A 15,076-nucleotide genomic window follows, 5' to 3' on the forward strand; every position below is an offset into this window, starting at 1 on the left:
AGGCAATAGGGTCTGGTGGAGAGTGGGGTGGGGAGGAGAGGGAGAGCTTGATGGGTGCTCCTCGGTTCCCACAGGGCACGGACACCACCATGTTGCATAAGCTCAACTCCCAGCACAAGCTCAACTCGAACTACATTCCCCCCAAGAACAATCACGAGACCCAGTTTGGGATCAACCACTTTGCAGGCATCGTTTACTATGAGAGTCAAGGTATAGGAGCGCCCCCTGCGGCTGGCTGTCTCTCTTTGCCTGTGTTCCCTCCCTTCCTTCCCCTTCTCCAGCCCAGGATAGACACACCAGAGTGCTGAAATACAAAGAGGGAAGGGATGTTAGAAAACACTGGGTTCAGTGCTTTTTAAAAAAAATTTTTTTTTTAGAGTTTACAAAATTTTGGTAAAATATATGTAATATAAAATTAACCATTTTAACAATTTTTAGGTTTATAATTCAGTAGCATTAACCACATTCACGATACTGTGCAACTGTCACCACTCTCCAGAGTCTATCCATCACCCCAAATAGGAGCTCTGTATGCATAAAACAGTAACTGCATCCTCCCCTCACCCCCTAGTCCCTGATAAACTCTACTCTGCTTTCTGTCTCTATGTATCTAACTATTCAAGTACCTCATATAAGTGAAACATACAGTATTTGTCCTTTTGTGTCTGGCTTATTTCACTTAGCCTAATACCCTCAAGGTTCATCCATGTTGTAGCACGTGTCAGAATTTTGTCCTTTTTATGACAATAATATTCTATTGCATATACATATATGTACACACACACAGCACAGTTTATTTATCCATTTATCTGTTGATGGACATCTGGGTTTTTCCCACCTTTTGGCTGCTGTGGATAATGCTGCTGTGAACATGGGCATTGTTGTTTTAGTCGCTAAGGTGTGTCCAGCTCTTTGCGACCCCATGGACTGCAGCATGCCAGGCTTCACCGTCCTCCACTATCTCCCAGAGTTTGCTCAGATTCATGTCCATTGAGCCAGTGATGCCATCCAACCATCTCTTCCTTTGCTGCCTTCTTCTCCTTTTACCTTCAGTCTTCCCCTGCATCAGAGTCTTTTCCAATGAGTCGACTCTTCGCATCAGTTGGTCAAAGTATTGGCGATTCAGCTTCAACATCAGTCCTTCCAGTGAATATTGAGGGTTGATGTTCTTTAGGATTGACTGGCTTGATATCCTTGTAATCCAAGTGAACATGGGGGTACAGTATCTTCTTTAGTCCCTGGTTTCAGTTCTTTGTATGGGCTCAACACTCTTTTGCACTTAAGGGGAAACTGAGGCTCAGAAGGACCAGTTAGTTTGTAGATCCCACAGCCTATTGGGCGCAAAGCCAGACCTAGGACCAGCACAGTTAGTCACCAAAAGTCTTTGAGTAACAAGACCGAGTTTGGTCTTTGAAGGACTTTCATCTTCTTTTCTCCTGGGAGATATAATTGGGCTCATTTTAAAGCTAAAATTGAGGAAGAAGATCAGAACATAGTTAAGTTTTTCCCTTTGGAATTCTCACACCGTCTGTCAAAAGCCCACAGACTGCCCTTGCCAACTCCATCCCTCCCACCTGGTGCAAAGAGCTGACCTTGAGTGGGCATCAGCTGTGGGATGTGTCTGCCCTACTGCCCTCAGCCCTGAAGGGTCCCTCCCACAGCCGAAGTCAGTGAAATTGTCAACAAGCAAAGAGCCACCGGTTTCATACTTCCTTGTGGAATTGGTCCAGAAGGCAGAGAGTGAATCATGCAGCAGTTATGGGATCAGAGGGCCGTCAGCCTTCCTTAAGATATCACGTGTGAGATTTGAGCCTCCTGTTAGGAAGAAGGAAGCCAATGTTAATTTTGAAGGACTGTTGGGTAAACCAAAGGGTCTGTTGTTTAGGGTAAGAGAGGGTGTTTTCAGTTCAGTTCAACTAACATTCATTGATCAGGGTTCATATTTCATACTGTTGCTGAGGATATGAAAATGAAAATTGAGTGAACTCTATTCACTTATAAAATTATAGAATACTATTAGATCTAGAGGGAACAGAAGACTCATCTACTTTTATGGATTTGAAAACTGAGGCCCCAAGAGGGAAATGACTTACCTAAGGTCACTAATCAGTTCTGAGCTGCTTTTAACAATTCTGTTGGCATTTTCTGTTCACAGAGCACTGTTTTAATTTTTTAGCATTTTATTTATAACATAAATGGTTTAGGTGATCCGAAAAGAAGCAAGAGCTCCTGGGTACATCATGCTCATTCAAAAGATACAGAACGTAAAGCCCAGAAGGGGACTCTCTAGGGTCCCATAGTGAGTCTGTCATAGAGCTTTAATTTGTTGTTGTTCAGTCACCAAGTCATGTCCAACTCTTTGCGACCCCATGGACTGCAGCACACCAGTCTCCCCTGTCCTCTACTGTCTCCTGGAATTTGCTCAGATTCATGTCCATTGAGTTAGTGATGCTATCTAACCATCTCATCCTCTGCCACCACCTTCTCCTGCCCTCAATCTTTCCCAGTATCGAGGTCTTTTCCAATGAGTCTGCTCTTTGCATCAGGTGGCCAAAGTATTGGACCTTTCAATGAATATTCAGGGTTGATTTTCTCTAGGATTGACTGGTTTGATCTCCTTGCAGTCCAGAGAACTCTCAAGAGTCTTCTCCAGCACCACATTTCAAAAGCATCAATTCTTCGGTGCTCAGCCTTCTTTATGTTTTAATTAGGGTCCTCCAATTCCATCCTAGCTTCAGAGCCCCCCTTCCAGTACTGAGTGTCTCCTGCAGCTCGCCCTTCCCCAGATGTCAGGTGGGCAGCCTCTCACTGGGTCTCTGTCCATTAGCCAGGGCAGTCTGAGTCCTGGGGGGAAGGATGCTGCTTCTCTGCAAGGTTCCTCCTTTTCAGGCACCCATCTTCTGCCCCACCCTATCAAGGGCCCCCATTAACCAGCTCCTTAATCCTCAGGCCAGGGAATGGGAGCTCTCTTTGAAGTCTGTGTGGTGCAGGGAGCCTCCCTGGGCTGGTGCCTGGGCTCAGGTCTTAACTTCTGCCCGCAGCTTGCTGTGTGGTGTTGGACAGTTTGCTTAGCTTCTCTGAACGTCGATTTCTTTCCTTGTCCGGGTTGGGGAAGATAATCTCCACCTGTCTGACATATACAGGGGAAGTTGTGAGCGTTACAGCTGTGAGGGCAATATCCAAAAGCAAGGTACTTTTACACTCATTCCTTTACTATTAGCTGGTGCCAAACAAACTTGCATTCTCTCCTAGCGGGCCCACTGAAGGAGGGTTTTTGACACCTTTGTTACCAACCTGGGTCCTTGGACTCTTTAATCCGTAGAAATTGATAAGAAGCCAGGCAAGAAGTTCAGGCAAGGCTTTACTGAGGCTTGTGCTGCAGCATGAGGGAGTGAGGGAACTCGAACAAGAAACAGGTGTCCCTGCTGGCTCCCTGGGCGGGGGCGGGCTGGTTCCTTAAATGAGGTGAGGGTGGGGGCGGACTGGTGAGGTGGGTCGGGCTGGAGGGTGGCTGGCGTGGCCTGCGCACACTCTTGGTGCTGGGTGCAGGGCTCCTAGGCAGCCTGCTGCTTTTCCTCCCCGCAGCTCAGAAATGGTAATTGGTTTGTAGCCTTTTTGAGTCTTACTGCCCATAACTGCCCAAGTTATACATGCACTGCATTTTTAGTCTCATAGCTCCTTTGTTTCTATTGCTCAGGGAGAGGTTTGTCCAGGTGCAAGCTCTCCAGGAAAGGATCACACGCCCCAGCCTAGGGTCCAACGCCCCAGCCTATCTCACGTTTGTTCAAAAGACTAAAGCTGGCGTTTCGGGCATTGGGGTGGTTTGGTGGGAAAGATAACCCCGCTCCCTCCCGGGGACCGAGACCTCCTGCCCTTCTCTTTGTCCAGGCTTGGAAGAGGGGGCGGCGTGTGGCCGGGGAGATTGAGTTCCAGCTCTGGCTCTGCCCCTTGCTTTCTCTGTGACCTTGGGCAAGCCATTGTCCTCTCTTGGCCCCAGAGGCCCCCACTATAAAGTGGACATGGTTGAACTAGGGGGATTTTGAGGGTCTTTTCGTGGACGAGGCGTGGTGGCTTTGGGAAGGGGGTGAGTCTGGTTGGGGGGAGGCCGCTGGAGTTGTAATGTATGACTGCTCTGTGGTGCTGCCCAGGCTTCCTGGAGAAGAACCGGGACACGCTGCATGGAGACATCATCCAACTGGTGCACTCCTCCAGGAACAAGTTCATCAAGCAGATCTTCCAGGCCGACGTTGCCATGGTAACACGGGGGTGCTTTCATTGGGCAGGCAGGGCCCCCAGAAGCCAGGCCTGTGTCTCGGCGTCCCCTTGTCTAGGCTTCAGCTGAGCTCCTCTGGCCACACGGTGGGGGCAGTGCTTTGCTGTGGTTCCAGGAGGGGCTGGGGGGCCTCCAAGATCCTCCTCTCTAGTCCTCTTATACTAATTAGCGGGTGCGGGTGGGGTGTAAAGCCCAGAGAAGGATCACATGAGATGTTGCAGAGCAGAGCCTGATCAGGACGCAGTTTTGGGGTCCCCTCCTGACCCTCTAGCCACTGATGGAGTGTGGGTGAAGGGGGGACATCCAGCGTTGAGGATGTGGATGGGTGTGGGGGCGTTGAGAGAAACGGGCACAAAAGTCTATTTGCACCAGCCCTGGACCCCGCACGGGGGATGGAGAATTTCCCACCCTTGGTGCTTTCTTTGTCCCTGGAATGGTAGTCTGGTGGACTGCCTGCTGGATTGTATGCCTTTTTGTTCTGTATTTTCCTCCTGTCCCATGGCCTCCTGGAGAGCGCAGGAGGGACTCACAGGAGGGCAGAGCTATGGCCCCCTCTGTGCCTGTCCAGCTGCCTCTGTTGCCCACCCCCCCTCCCCCCGAAGCTCTGCTGCCCCGAGGGTCATCCTCTCTCCCTGGTGGATTTTGCCCTCTGTTTTCTGACCCACCACGTTCTCCTTGCCCCCCACCCCATCTCGCTGCCGCCGTGCACTCTGGTTCCTGTTGTAGTTTCTCTGTGGTTATTCATCGGGCACTCTCCACCACTCAGCAGCTTCTGTGAAGGTAAAAGACCCCAGCTGGGGATGGAGGATGGCGCAAGAGGCCTCAGTGGCCCTTGGGACTGGGCTGTGTCCTTGGCCCCCGTGGCACTGAGGCTTGGGGAAACGGCCATTTTTGTTGTTGTTGTTTGGTTTTCATTTATTTTTGTGGAGTGTGTGTTTTTGTGGAGTGGTTTGTGGAGTGGTTTGATCTTTGTTTATTGAGTTGTGTGGACTGCAGGCATCTCAGTTTCTTAAAGGAGGAAACTGAGTCCTAGAGAAAGAGATGAGACTTGCCCAGTGTACCAGGGCCCAGGCTGGGACCCAAAACCTTGTCTACCAAGTTCTCTGCTCCCTTGAGTCTCTGGAGGTATCAAGGCTTGCTCCTCCCATCAGGCCCTGCGAAGGGTTTCTACGTCCGAGACTCAGTCAGAGCCTCTGATTAACCTTGTGAAGCAGGAGGGGCAGGTGGTGGTTTCTGCATTTTGCAGACGGGGACTGAAGCTCAGAGGTGGTGTGTGGTTCACTCCAAGTCCCAGCATCTGAGGGAGCCGGGACGCTACCCCCACCCTGGTCCTTCTTAGGTCCTGGACAGCATTCTCGATGTGTCCTGACAACCAGCTCCAGGTGGTGCATAACTCCCAAGGTGCTTTGGGCTCCAGAGATGCAGGGTGACCTTAGCAGCAGCATAGCTCTGACCTCTTCTCTACCTTCAATTTCCTCTCTGCTTAGGTCTGACATCCTCTCACGTTCAGTCCTAATGCTGAATCCCGCTTCCTTCCTGTCTGGCATCCCCCTGCTGTCTCATGCCTGGCAGAATCCTGACACAATTCACAAAACCACAGCTGTGGAGCAGGGCCCCTGGCACATCATGTCTGGACAGAGGCTCTCTGCCATGGGTCGGCTCCAGGCCAACACTGCGGCCCAGCTGGCTGATGGGAGGCATAGGGCCACTGCCAGTGAGGGTGCAGGTGCCTGAAACTCCAGCACCGGTAGTCCCCACCCCGAAGCCCACACATTGCAGGTCACAGAGTTAGTGAGACAGGAATGACTGTGGGTTCTCTCCCCAGTCTTTCCTCTTGTAGACCCAGCTGCCCTGACAAGCCCACACATTCCTGGGCTGTCTTCCAAGGCCACTGAACCCACTTGTCCTCCTACCTCTCTTTCCAAGCCCCTGGAGGCTGTGGGGGCCTCCCTGTGAAGTTCCTGTTCTGAGTCTTCTTCCCCTGGACGCTGGGAACCTACTTGCAGAGGAACTGTGGAGAGGTTCCAGCATAAGACTGGGGCGGGGGGGTTGGCAGCGTCCAGAAATGCCCACCCCCAAGGGAGTTTTTGGAGCACAGGATTAGAACATGGCAGGGACCAATTTGATAACAATCACTTTTGCTCTTCTGGGCCAGCCTGTGAGCTACACACACATATTTCTCATCTCATTCATTCACTGTAGCTCCCTCATGAGTAATTACTATTGTCTCCACTTTACAGAGAGGCCAAGGTACTTGTTTGAAGTCACACAGCTGGTGACACAGGGATTTGATCCAGGTTTGGTGGCTCAGATGGTAAAGAATCCGTTTGCCAACGTGGGAGATGTGGGTTTGATCCCTGGGTCAGGAAGATCCTCTGGAGGAGGAAATGGCAACTCACTCCAGTATTCTTGCCTGGGAAATCCCATGGTCAGAGGATCCTGGCAGGCTACTGTCATGGGATCACAAAAAGTCGGACACGACTGAGCAACTTGACACTTTCACTTTTCTATCTTGGGGAGATGCTGGGACTTGGCCAAGGTGGTGGACAAATGAAGGCTAAAGTGAGGCTTTTGAGTCCCTGCTCCTTTTCACTGTACTGTGCTGTCTGTGAGAGTGTTGTCTTAAGAAAATGCTTTGTTTCTGTTGGAAAAATGATAGCTCTGTTAAAAGAACAAGATTGGCTTGGTGAAGTGTGGATGCTGAGTCAAATTTTATTGGATGACAGTATACTGGTTGCCGTGCTCTCCTTAGGGTCCACATCCTTTCAGTGATAAGACCCATGATCTGTGCAGGTCCCCAGTGCCTGAATTCTGCCTTTTGACTCTTGTGTCTGCCTCTTGGGGTGCTCCAGGAAGCCCCACCCCAATCATTACTGCTGGAGGGGAGCAGTAAGCCAAAAGCATGGTACTTCTTCCAGGGCGTGGAGCCTCTAACCCCCAATCAAGGCACATGTCCCCACGGAGCTGAGTCCACAGGAGGCTTGTTCACTCTTCATGCAGGAGGCATCTCCTGCCACTGACCTCCCAGCCCCCATTGCATTACATTCAGGTGCCTGCCCCCACATCCCCTCCATGGAATCATTTAACACAGACCTTTGGATTTCTCACTTCTGCCTTTACCCCATCCCTAAATATCTGCAGACTATCCCAGAAAACAACAAATGTTGGAAAAGATGACCTTTCCCCTCAGTGAAATAAAACCAAATCAGAAACCAGGTGGCCACGGAGTTGAGAGCAGACCCTGGATTCATAGCCCCCTTACTCCTTTCTTCCTTCAGAAATACCCATTGAGTACCCATTATATGCCAGATATTGATTGTCCTGTGTCCTGGGGACACAGTAGTGAACAAAACTGAAAGAATCCTCTGTTGTCATGCGATTTACCCTCTAGCAGAAGGGGAAAGTAGTTAATAAGCAAATATGTGAATTATCATGTCAGATGGTGATATATGAGATGGGAAAAATGGAGGGAGGAGAGCCAGTGGTGGGGTTTTGCAGTTGTGCAGAGGGATCAGGAAAGGCCTTACGGAGAGGTTGGTGAGGAGGTGAGGAAGCCGGCCACATGCATTCTGGAGGGAACAGGGAACAGTAAGTGTAAAACTCCAAGGTGCTTTATAAGCCCCAGCCTGCCTGGTGTATTGTAGGAAGAGCACGGAGGCAGGAGTGGCTGGAAGCAGGGGAGTGAGGTGGTGGAGGGGCTGGAGATAACTGGGACCAGATCCTGTGGGACAGTGCTGGTTCTTACAAAGGACCTTGGTATTCATGCTGAGTGAACTGGGGAGCCATTGAGGGTTTTGAATCATTTGGGAGAGGGGAGACATGACTGGATTGGTGTTTGAACAGCCTCATTCAGGCTGCTGTGTTGATAGTGGGGTAGAGGTCAGTGTGAGGGACAGAAGCAGGGAGACCAGTTTGGAGGTTACTGCAATAGCAGGAGAGCCAGGCAGGCAGCCTGGACCAGGCTGACGGTGGAGGAAGTGGTTAAGAGGGTCAGATTCTGGATCCGTTTTGGAGGTAAGGTCAATAAGGTTTGCTGCATATTGGATATGAGAGAGGAGGAATTAGGGTTGGCCCCTAGACCTGTGGCCTGAGCAGCTGGACAATTTCTAGGAGCCCTTGAATGTGAGCAACCAGTTCAGCTCCACTTCAGTTCAGCAAAATGTTGTTGACTGTTGCTGTGTCAGGCCCTGGGGCACCGTAGTAAGCAAGGCAAACCCACCTGTCCTCTCGGGGCTCATAGCTCAGCGGGAAAGACAGAAAGGAGTGGTTCCAGTGTGCACAACCAGAGAAGGATGTGCCTTATGTGCGTGTATGTTGTTTGTGCGTGTTGTACATGTGCTCATGCTTTGTGTGTTGTGTATATGTGTTGTGTGTGCCTGTGTGTGTGTCTGTGTTGTGTAGGTGTGTTGTGTGTGCCTGTGTGTGTGTGTCTGTGTGTGTTGTGTAGGTGTGGTGTGTGTGCCTGTGTGTGTGTATGTGTCTGTGTGTGTTGTTTGTGCGTGTTGTACATGTGCTCATGCTTTGTATGTGTATGTGTTGTGTGTGCCTGTGTGTGTGTCTGTGTTGTGTAGGTGTGTTGTGTGTGCCTGTGTGTGTGTGTCTGTGTGTGTTGTGTAGGTGTGGTGTGTGTGCCTGTGTGTGTGTATGTGTCTGTGTGTGTTGTTTGTGCGTGTTGTACATGTGCTCATGCTTTGTGTGTTGTGTATGTGTTGTGTGTGCCTGTGTGTGTGTATGTGTCTGTGTGTGGTGTAGGTGTCGTGTGTGTCTGTGTGTGTGTGTTGTTTGTGCATGTTGTACATGTGCTCATGCTTTGTGTGTTGTGTATATGTGTTGTGTGTGCCTGTGTGTGTGTGTGTGTTGTGTAGGTGTGTTGTGTGTGCCTGTGTGTGTATGTGTCTGTGTGTGTTGTGTAGGTGTGTTGTGTGTGCCTGTGTGTGTATGTGTCTGTGTGTGTTGTGTAGGTGTGGTGTGTGTGCCTGTGTGTATGTGTCTATGTGTGTTGTGTAGGTGTGGTGTGTGTGCCTGTGTGTGTGTATGTGTCTGTGTGTGTTGTGTAGGTATGGTGTGTGTGCTGTGTGTGGTGTTTATCAGTGGTGTGTATGTGTGTGTGTCTGTATGTACTGTCTCTGTGTACATGTGTGTGTGATGTGTGCGTATATGTGTGTACATTTGTGTGTTGTGTGTATATGTATATGTACTGTGTGTGCTGTGTGTCTGTTGTGTTTGCACTCCGTGTATGCACACATGTGCTTGTGGCAAGGCCTCTAATGTAGGCTGGGTACAGCCCAACCTGGACAGCTTTCCCCCCACTTGTGGGGGTCACCTGGTGCTGCTGCTGGGTTAGGTGCTGGGGCAGATATGGGGGTCGCAGACTTGACATTCACCCAATCCCCGTGCAAAATAGTCTCCAGCTTCTCTTGGGAGAATCCTAATTCTAGATAACACTATAATGGAAAACACAGAAAATTTCAGAATAACAAGGATTTGCTATTTCTTGACATGTTTCATTTCAGTCCTGGGGTGTATGGTCTCACTCTAGCATGGGTTAAGTTCCTCTCCCTCACCCAGCCCACCTCACACGTTGACATCTGCATCCCCAGTGTTTGGTGCTACAGGATATCAGATACAATAGTGCATTTAAAGTAGAAAATCTTAAAATCACAATCAAATTCACTTATTAAAAATTCTCATCCAAAAGAAATTGCCAGGAAAGCAGTAATGTCAAAATGCTTTGGAATCGAATCTGGTCTCTATGTCCAGTTTCTGGGTCTGAGATGTTCTGCTGTTTGTCTGCTGCCTGTTTGTTGCTCAGGTTCTCCCCTAGGACCCCACCTCATTTCACAGTGTTCTGAGACAGGGACCCCAGTGGGGCAGGAGGTGCAGGGGGCCGCTGGCCAGTTCCCGCAGATAGTGGCCGGTGGAGCACAGGGCCCCGGGGCCTTGGTGCTGGTCGGCGGCCAGAGGCCAGCTGTGCGCCTTCTTAGGAGGCTTATGTGCGTCTGCCCCGCCCGCCTGCTGCTGACCTGCTAATCCTGCAGGGAGGGCAGAGGGTGCGGGCAGCACCCCCACCTTGCTGGGTGGCTGTTGACTGAGACAGACTCACAGCCCACTCAGCTAGATACATGGCCCTATCCTACCTCAGAAACTGAGGCCCAGTGTTGCTTAGTGACCTGCCTAGAATCACAGGGCTCAGAGGTGGTGAGCTAGGGTTTGAATTTAGGTCTGTCTAACCTGCCTCTAGAGGTGACCCCATTGTCCAGAGATCTGGCCACTCATTTATATGGCAAAGGGAGGACAGAGGCTGGAGAGGGGCTGCATGTGTCTTGCCCGGAGTCATGCAGCACCTAGAGTGGGACCCCAGAGCTCCTCACTCTCTCTGCAGTGCTCCTGGACCCAGGATCAGGGAGGCTTCCCACATGGGGGTGTGTTTGGGGGGCGTCTAAGTTCTAGCCCAGACCAGGCGGTCATAGGAAAACCTACGCGACCAGCCAGCCTGCTTCCCTGGGAGGTTCTCCCTCAGGCCCCGACAGCTGACGACCTCTCCTGCTTCCCTTCTGGAGGGCCGGAGGGGTGAGGGTCAGCCCCTCCCATTGCTGTGGTCCGTCCCCCCAGGGCGCCGAGACCAGGAAGCGCTCGCCCACACTCAGCAGCCAGTTTAAGCGGTCGCTGGAGCTGCTGATGCGGACGCTGGGTGCCTGCCAGCCCTTCTTCGTGCGCTGCATCAAGCCCAATGAGTTCAAGAAGCCCATGGTGAGCAGCCCTGGCAGGGATGGGGGGTGGGGGTAGACAGCTGGGAACAGCCTGAGGGATGGGAGGGGCCGGGCCAAGGGAGCAGGGTGGACTGGGTGGGTCATGGGAGACTTTGTCCCCTGAGGGGAATGGCAGGGCCCCTGAGGGGCTTACAGAACGAAGTTCCTCTTTACCAGAGACAGCCCAGTTCCCTGAAAAGAGCCTGGACTCTGTAGTAGTGGGCTAAATGCATATTCAAATCCTGAGTCCACCACCTTCCTGCAGGGTGACTGTAGAGGAGTCACTTCTTTCTCTGATACCTCAGTTACCTCTCAGATGGAAACAGGACTGATTTTACCCACCTCTTGGGAGTACTCTGTTCAATGATGCATGCAAACTGCCTGGCGCCTAGGAAGGAACTCAGCAAATGGTTCTTTCTGTGGTCCCAACTTTGAAAGTCCCCTTTCCTTTGCTTCTGCCAATGATTACCTCCTCCTGGAAGCCTTCCTGGATTCCTCTGAGTAGTTGGGAATATTTCTATTTCTGACTTTTCTGAATAACATCTGTTGAGCCCTTTCTGTGTGCCCAGAACAGATTAGGTTGTCTTTCCACAGTCTCATTCAACTTTCCCAACAGCCAGTGAGGGAGGGACCTTTATGGCCCCTTATTTGAGATTTGGTGGGCTTCCCTGGTGGCTCAGATGGTAAAGAATCCACCTGCAATGCGGGAGACCCAAAATCAATGGGTTTGATCTGGGCTGGGAAGACCCCCTGGAGGAGGGCATGGCAACCCACTCCAGTATTCTTGCCTGGAGAATCCCCGTGGACCGAGGAGCCTGGCAGGCTACAGTCCATGGGGTTGTAAAGAGTCAGACACAACTGAGCGACTAAGCACGCATTCGAGATGGGGTACAGGAGGCTCAAGGAGGCCGGGGGCTAGTGGTTGCAGAGCCAGGAGCCTGGACTGCCCCTTGCTGGGAGTGCTCTCCTTCCACAGCTCTGCGGGGTGTTGTTTACCACTAGACACTTCCCAGAGATAGGAGGGCAGGCCCAGGGGAAGCTGGGGTCTGCGGAGGGACGGAAGGCAGGAGGCCAGCGCTGGGCCAGGGAAAGTGCCGGTACAGAGAGGAAGCAGGTGGCGGAAGTCAGCCTTCCGCCTCCTGGCCCTGTCCCCTGTCCCCTGCCTGGAAACATTCCCCAGAGTGGGCTGGCCAGTCCCTCTAGGGGTCAGGATTCGGTCTGCAGGGGTGTGAGAATCAGAGGGCTCCAGCGAGCTGCCCTCTAAGGTAGGAGGTCCAGGAGATTGAGGCCAGGGCCCTATAGTTGGGCACCATCTCTCCTGCTCTCACATGCCTCTCAAAACTTCTTTGGGCCCAGACCTCAGCATCTCTGTCCTGGACCTGGCTACAAGACCTCCTCCCTGAGTCTTCTGCCTCCCAAGCCCTCACTCCCATTCCCCTCCCCACTGCAGGGAGGGACGTGGGTCTTAAACACAAATCTGACCCAGTCACATCCTGCCATGTTTCTAGCTTGGCCTCTGAGGCCCTGCCCAGCCTCTCCACCAACCCAGCGGCCGTCACAAAAATGACTGTGTGCCTTTGCATGTGCTTGCTGCTCCAGCACTCTTTCTCCTGTCACTGTTGTTCAGTTGCTCAGCTGTGTCTGACTCTTTGTGACCCTGGACTACAGCATGCCAGGCTTCCCTGTCTTTCACTATCTGCTGGAGATTGCTCAGATTCATGTTCATTGAGTCAGTGATGTCATCCATCCATCTTGTCCTCTGTTGTCCCCTTCTCCTCCTGCCTTCAGTCTTTCCCAACATCAGGGTCTTTTCCAATGAGTTGGCTCTTTGCATCAGATGGCCAAAGTATCGGAGCTTCAGCTTCATCTCCAGTCCTTCTAGTGAATATTCAGGGTTAATTTCCTTTAGGATTGACTGGTTTGATCTCTTTGCTGTCCAAAGGACTCTCAAGAGTTTTATCCAGCACCACAGTTCAAATGCATCAATTCCGTCGTGCTCAACCTTCTTTATGGTTCAATTCTCATACCTGTACATGACTATTGGAAAAACCACAGCTTCAACTATGTGGACCTTTGTCAGCAGGGTTAGAATAAAGCTAATCTTCTCTTCCATGAAGCCCCTCAAGATGTCCCAGTTAAGCTGTCTCTCCTCTGCGCCCTCAATGCACTCAGCTCATCCCGAGTGAGGGTCTCATTCTGTGCTGCTCCATGGGTTTGGACTGCAGATCCGGGTCTGGTCCCGCCTTTGCGCCTCCTGAAATGTGTGACCTTGGCCTCTCAGGACCTCTGTCTGGGGCCAGGAAAACAGAGAGCAGGGCTGGTCTCCCAGCGGGAGCCTTCAGCACTAATGCCCTTGGCTCCTTGCCCGACAGCTGTTCGACCGGCACCTGTGTGTTCGCCAGCTGCGGTACTCGGGCATGATGGAGACCATCCGCATCCGCCGAGCCGGCTACCCCATCCGCTACAGCTTCGTGGAGTTTGTGGAGCGGTACCGAGTTCTGCTGCCCGGCGTGAAGCCGGCCTACAAGCAGGTACGCAGGCCGGGGGCAGAGGCGGTGGGAGGGAGGGCACCAGCCCTGGGCCGGGCAAAAGTCCCAGTTTTCTCACTGGAACACCATGCTGGGCACAGCATCAGCTTGGCCACCTCAGGTGTGGCTGGGAAAATTGGGGTCAGGCAGTGGAGTGCATCTGAGAGCTTCCATTGCCGTGCTTGCCTGGCGTGGACTTCACACATGTGCTGAGTGGGCCCTGGCTGTAGGCGAGGGTTTTACAGTCATCAGACAGAGCTAAGGAGAAGAGTGAGGGTCAGAGAAGGCGGGGCCTGGCTGGAGCCACACAGAGTCAGGGGCAGAGCTGGAGCAAGATCTCTGTCCCCCAGCCTTGGGAGGGATACCTTGGGTGTCCCACTGGTGGGACCACCCAAGCTCTTGTGCATCACCCCCCCAACCCCACCTCCCTGCCCAGGACGACCTTCGGGGGACATGTCAGCGCATGGCTGAGGCTGTGCTGGGCACCCACGATGACTGGCAGATTGGCAAAACCAAGATTTTTCTGAAGGTGAGCATGGCCTTTGACTCTGGCTGCCTTGGAGGGGCTGTGAACTCCCTGGGAGGGGGGTGGGGAACAGGTCTTAGGGGTCCCTATAAGGAGTTGCAGCAAAGAATGGGGTCAGTGCTGGGCCTTTGTGCTCCTCCAGCCCTGAGCAGGTGTGGGGTCTGGCCTCCTGGGTGGTGGAGGGGCAGTTGGTATTTGAGAGCCTCTGACCTCTAGCCTGGGGGAGGGGTCATGAGGAACCAAAGGCCAGAGGTGGCCTCACCAGGGAGGCCTGGATTTAGTCTCAACCCTGTGGTGGTCTGCCCTGGGAATTTGGGCAGGTTACTGCCCTTTTCTTGAGTCTCATTTTCCCATCTGTACAATGGGACGTGCCTGTGGTGGGGCACTCTTGAGTGTATCTTTGGTCCTTTCCTGTGGTTTCCTGCCAGGCATGGTTCATGCTGGGCTGTGGTTGGCTGTGTGGCATGTGCCTGACTGCCTTATGTCCCTGGACCTGTCTCCATGCTCCCTGAACTGGCACCTAGGGCTCTCTGGCTCCCATCACAGCCTGGGCAGGACTCTGGGGGCTGGGCAGCTGGGAGGGGGCAGAGCTGGGAGCAGAAAGCTGGGCAGGGAGAGCTTGCTGGGAGATGGTGGAGGTGGGACAGCCACAGCAGGGACAGGGTGAACCCTGGCTTCCCCATTTCCATTTCCGCTGTTCTAGATTTCCGGTTTGTCCCTGGTGATGGGTCAGAGCTCCTTCCTCTGGCACGGGGTGGGGCCCAGGCAGCCCAGGACAGCTGGGGAGAGGGAAGGGGGAGCCAGCCGTCAGCTGGAGAGAGTCCTGAGGTCTAGTCTGATGCCTCTCTGGCTGAGGGGCCTGGGCCAGTGTCTTCATCTCCCTGAACCCTCATTTCCTGCCTCTGCATCTCACAACCGCTATCTGGAAAGCATTGTTCTGTGTGCCAGGCTCCAGTGGGAGTGGGGGCTTCTTGTCCATCATCTCATTTAGTCATCATAG

The 15,076-nt window shown here is 52.5% G+C and overlaps 1 protein-coding gene across 1 annotated transcript in view; it reads left to right on the forward strand.

Annotated features, from left to right (window-relative positions):
- Positions 1–15,076, forward strand: part of MYO7A (myosin VIIA) — a 101,866-nt gene that overhangs the window by 34,654 nt on the left and 52,136 nt on the right. Inside the window, exons 13-17 of the mRNA XM_061150984.1 lie at positions 75–210; positions 4,149–4,255; positions 10,886–11,023; positions 13,395–13,553; positions 13,987–14,079. Coding sequence (XP_061006967.1) covers positions 75–210; positions 4,149–4,255; positions 10,886–11,023; positions 13,395–13,553; positions 13,987–14,079 — 633 coding nt within the window. The remainder of the gene's footprint in view (positions 1–74; positions 211–4,148; positions 4,256–10,885; positions 11,024–13,394; positions 13,554–13,986; positions 14,080–15,076) is intronic.

The sequence above is a fragment of the Dama dama genome, chromosome 1 (genome assembly GCF_033118175.1).
Source record: "Dama dama isolate Ldn47 chromosome 1, ASM3311817v1, whole genome shotgun sequence".
Lineage (NCBI taxonomy): Eukaryota > Metazoa > Chordata > Mammalia > Artiodactyla > Cervidae > Dama > Dama dama.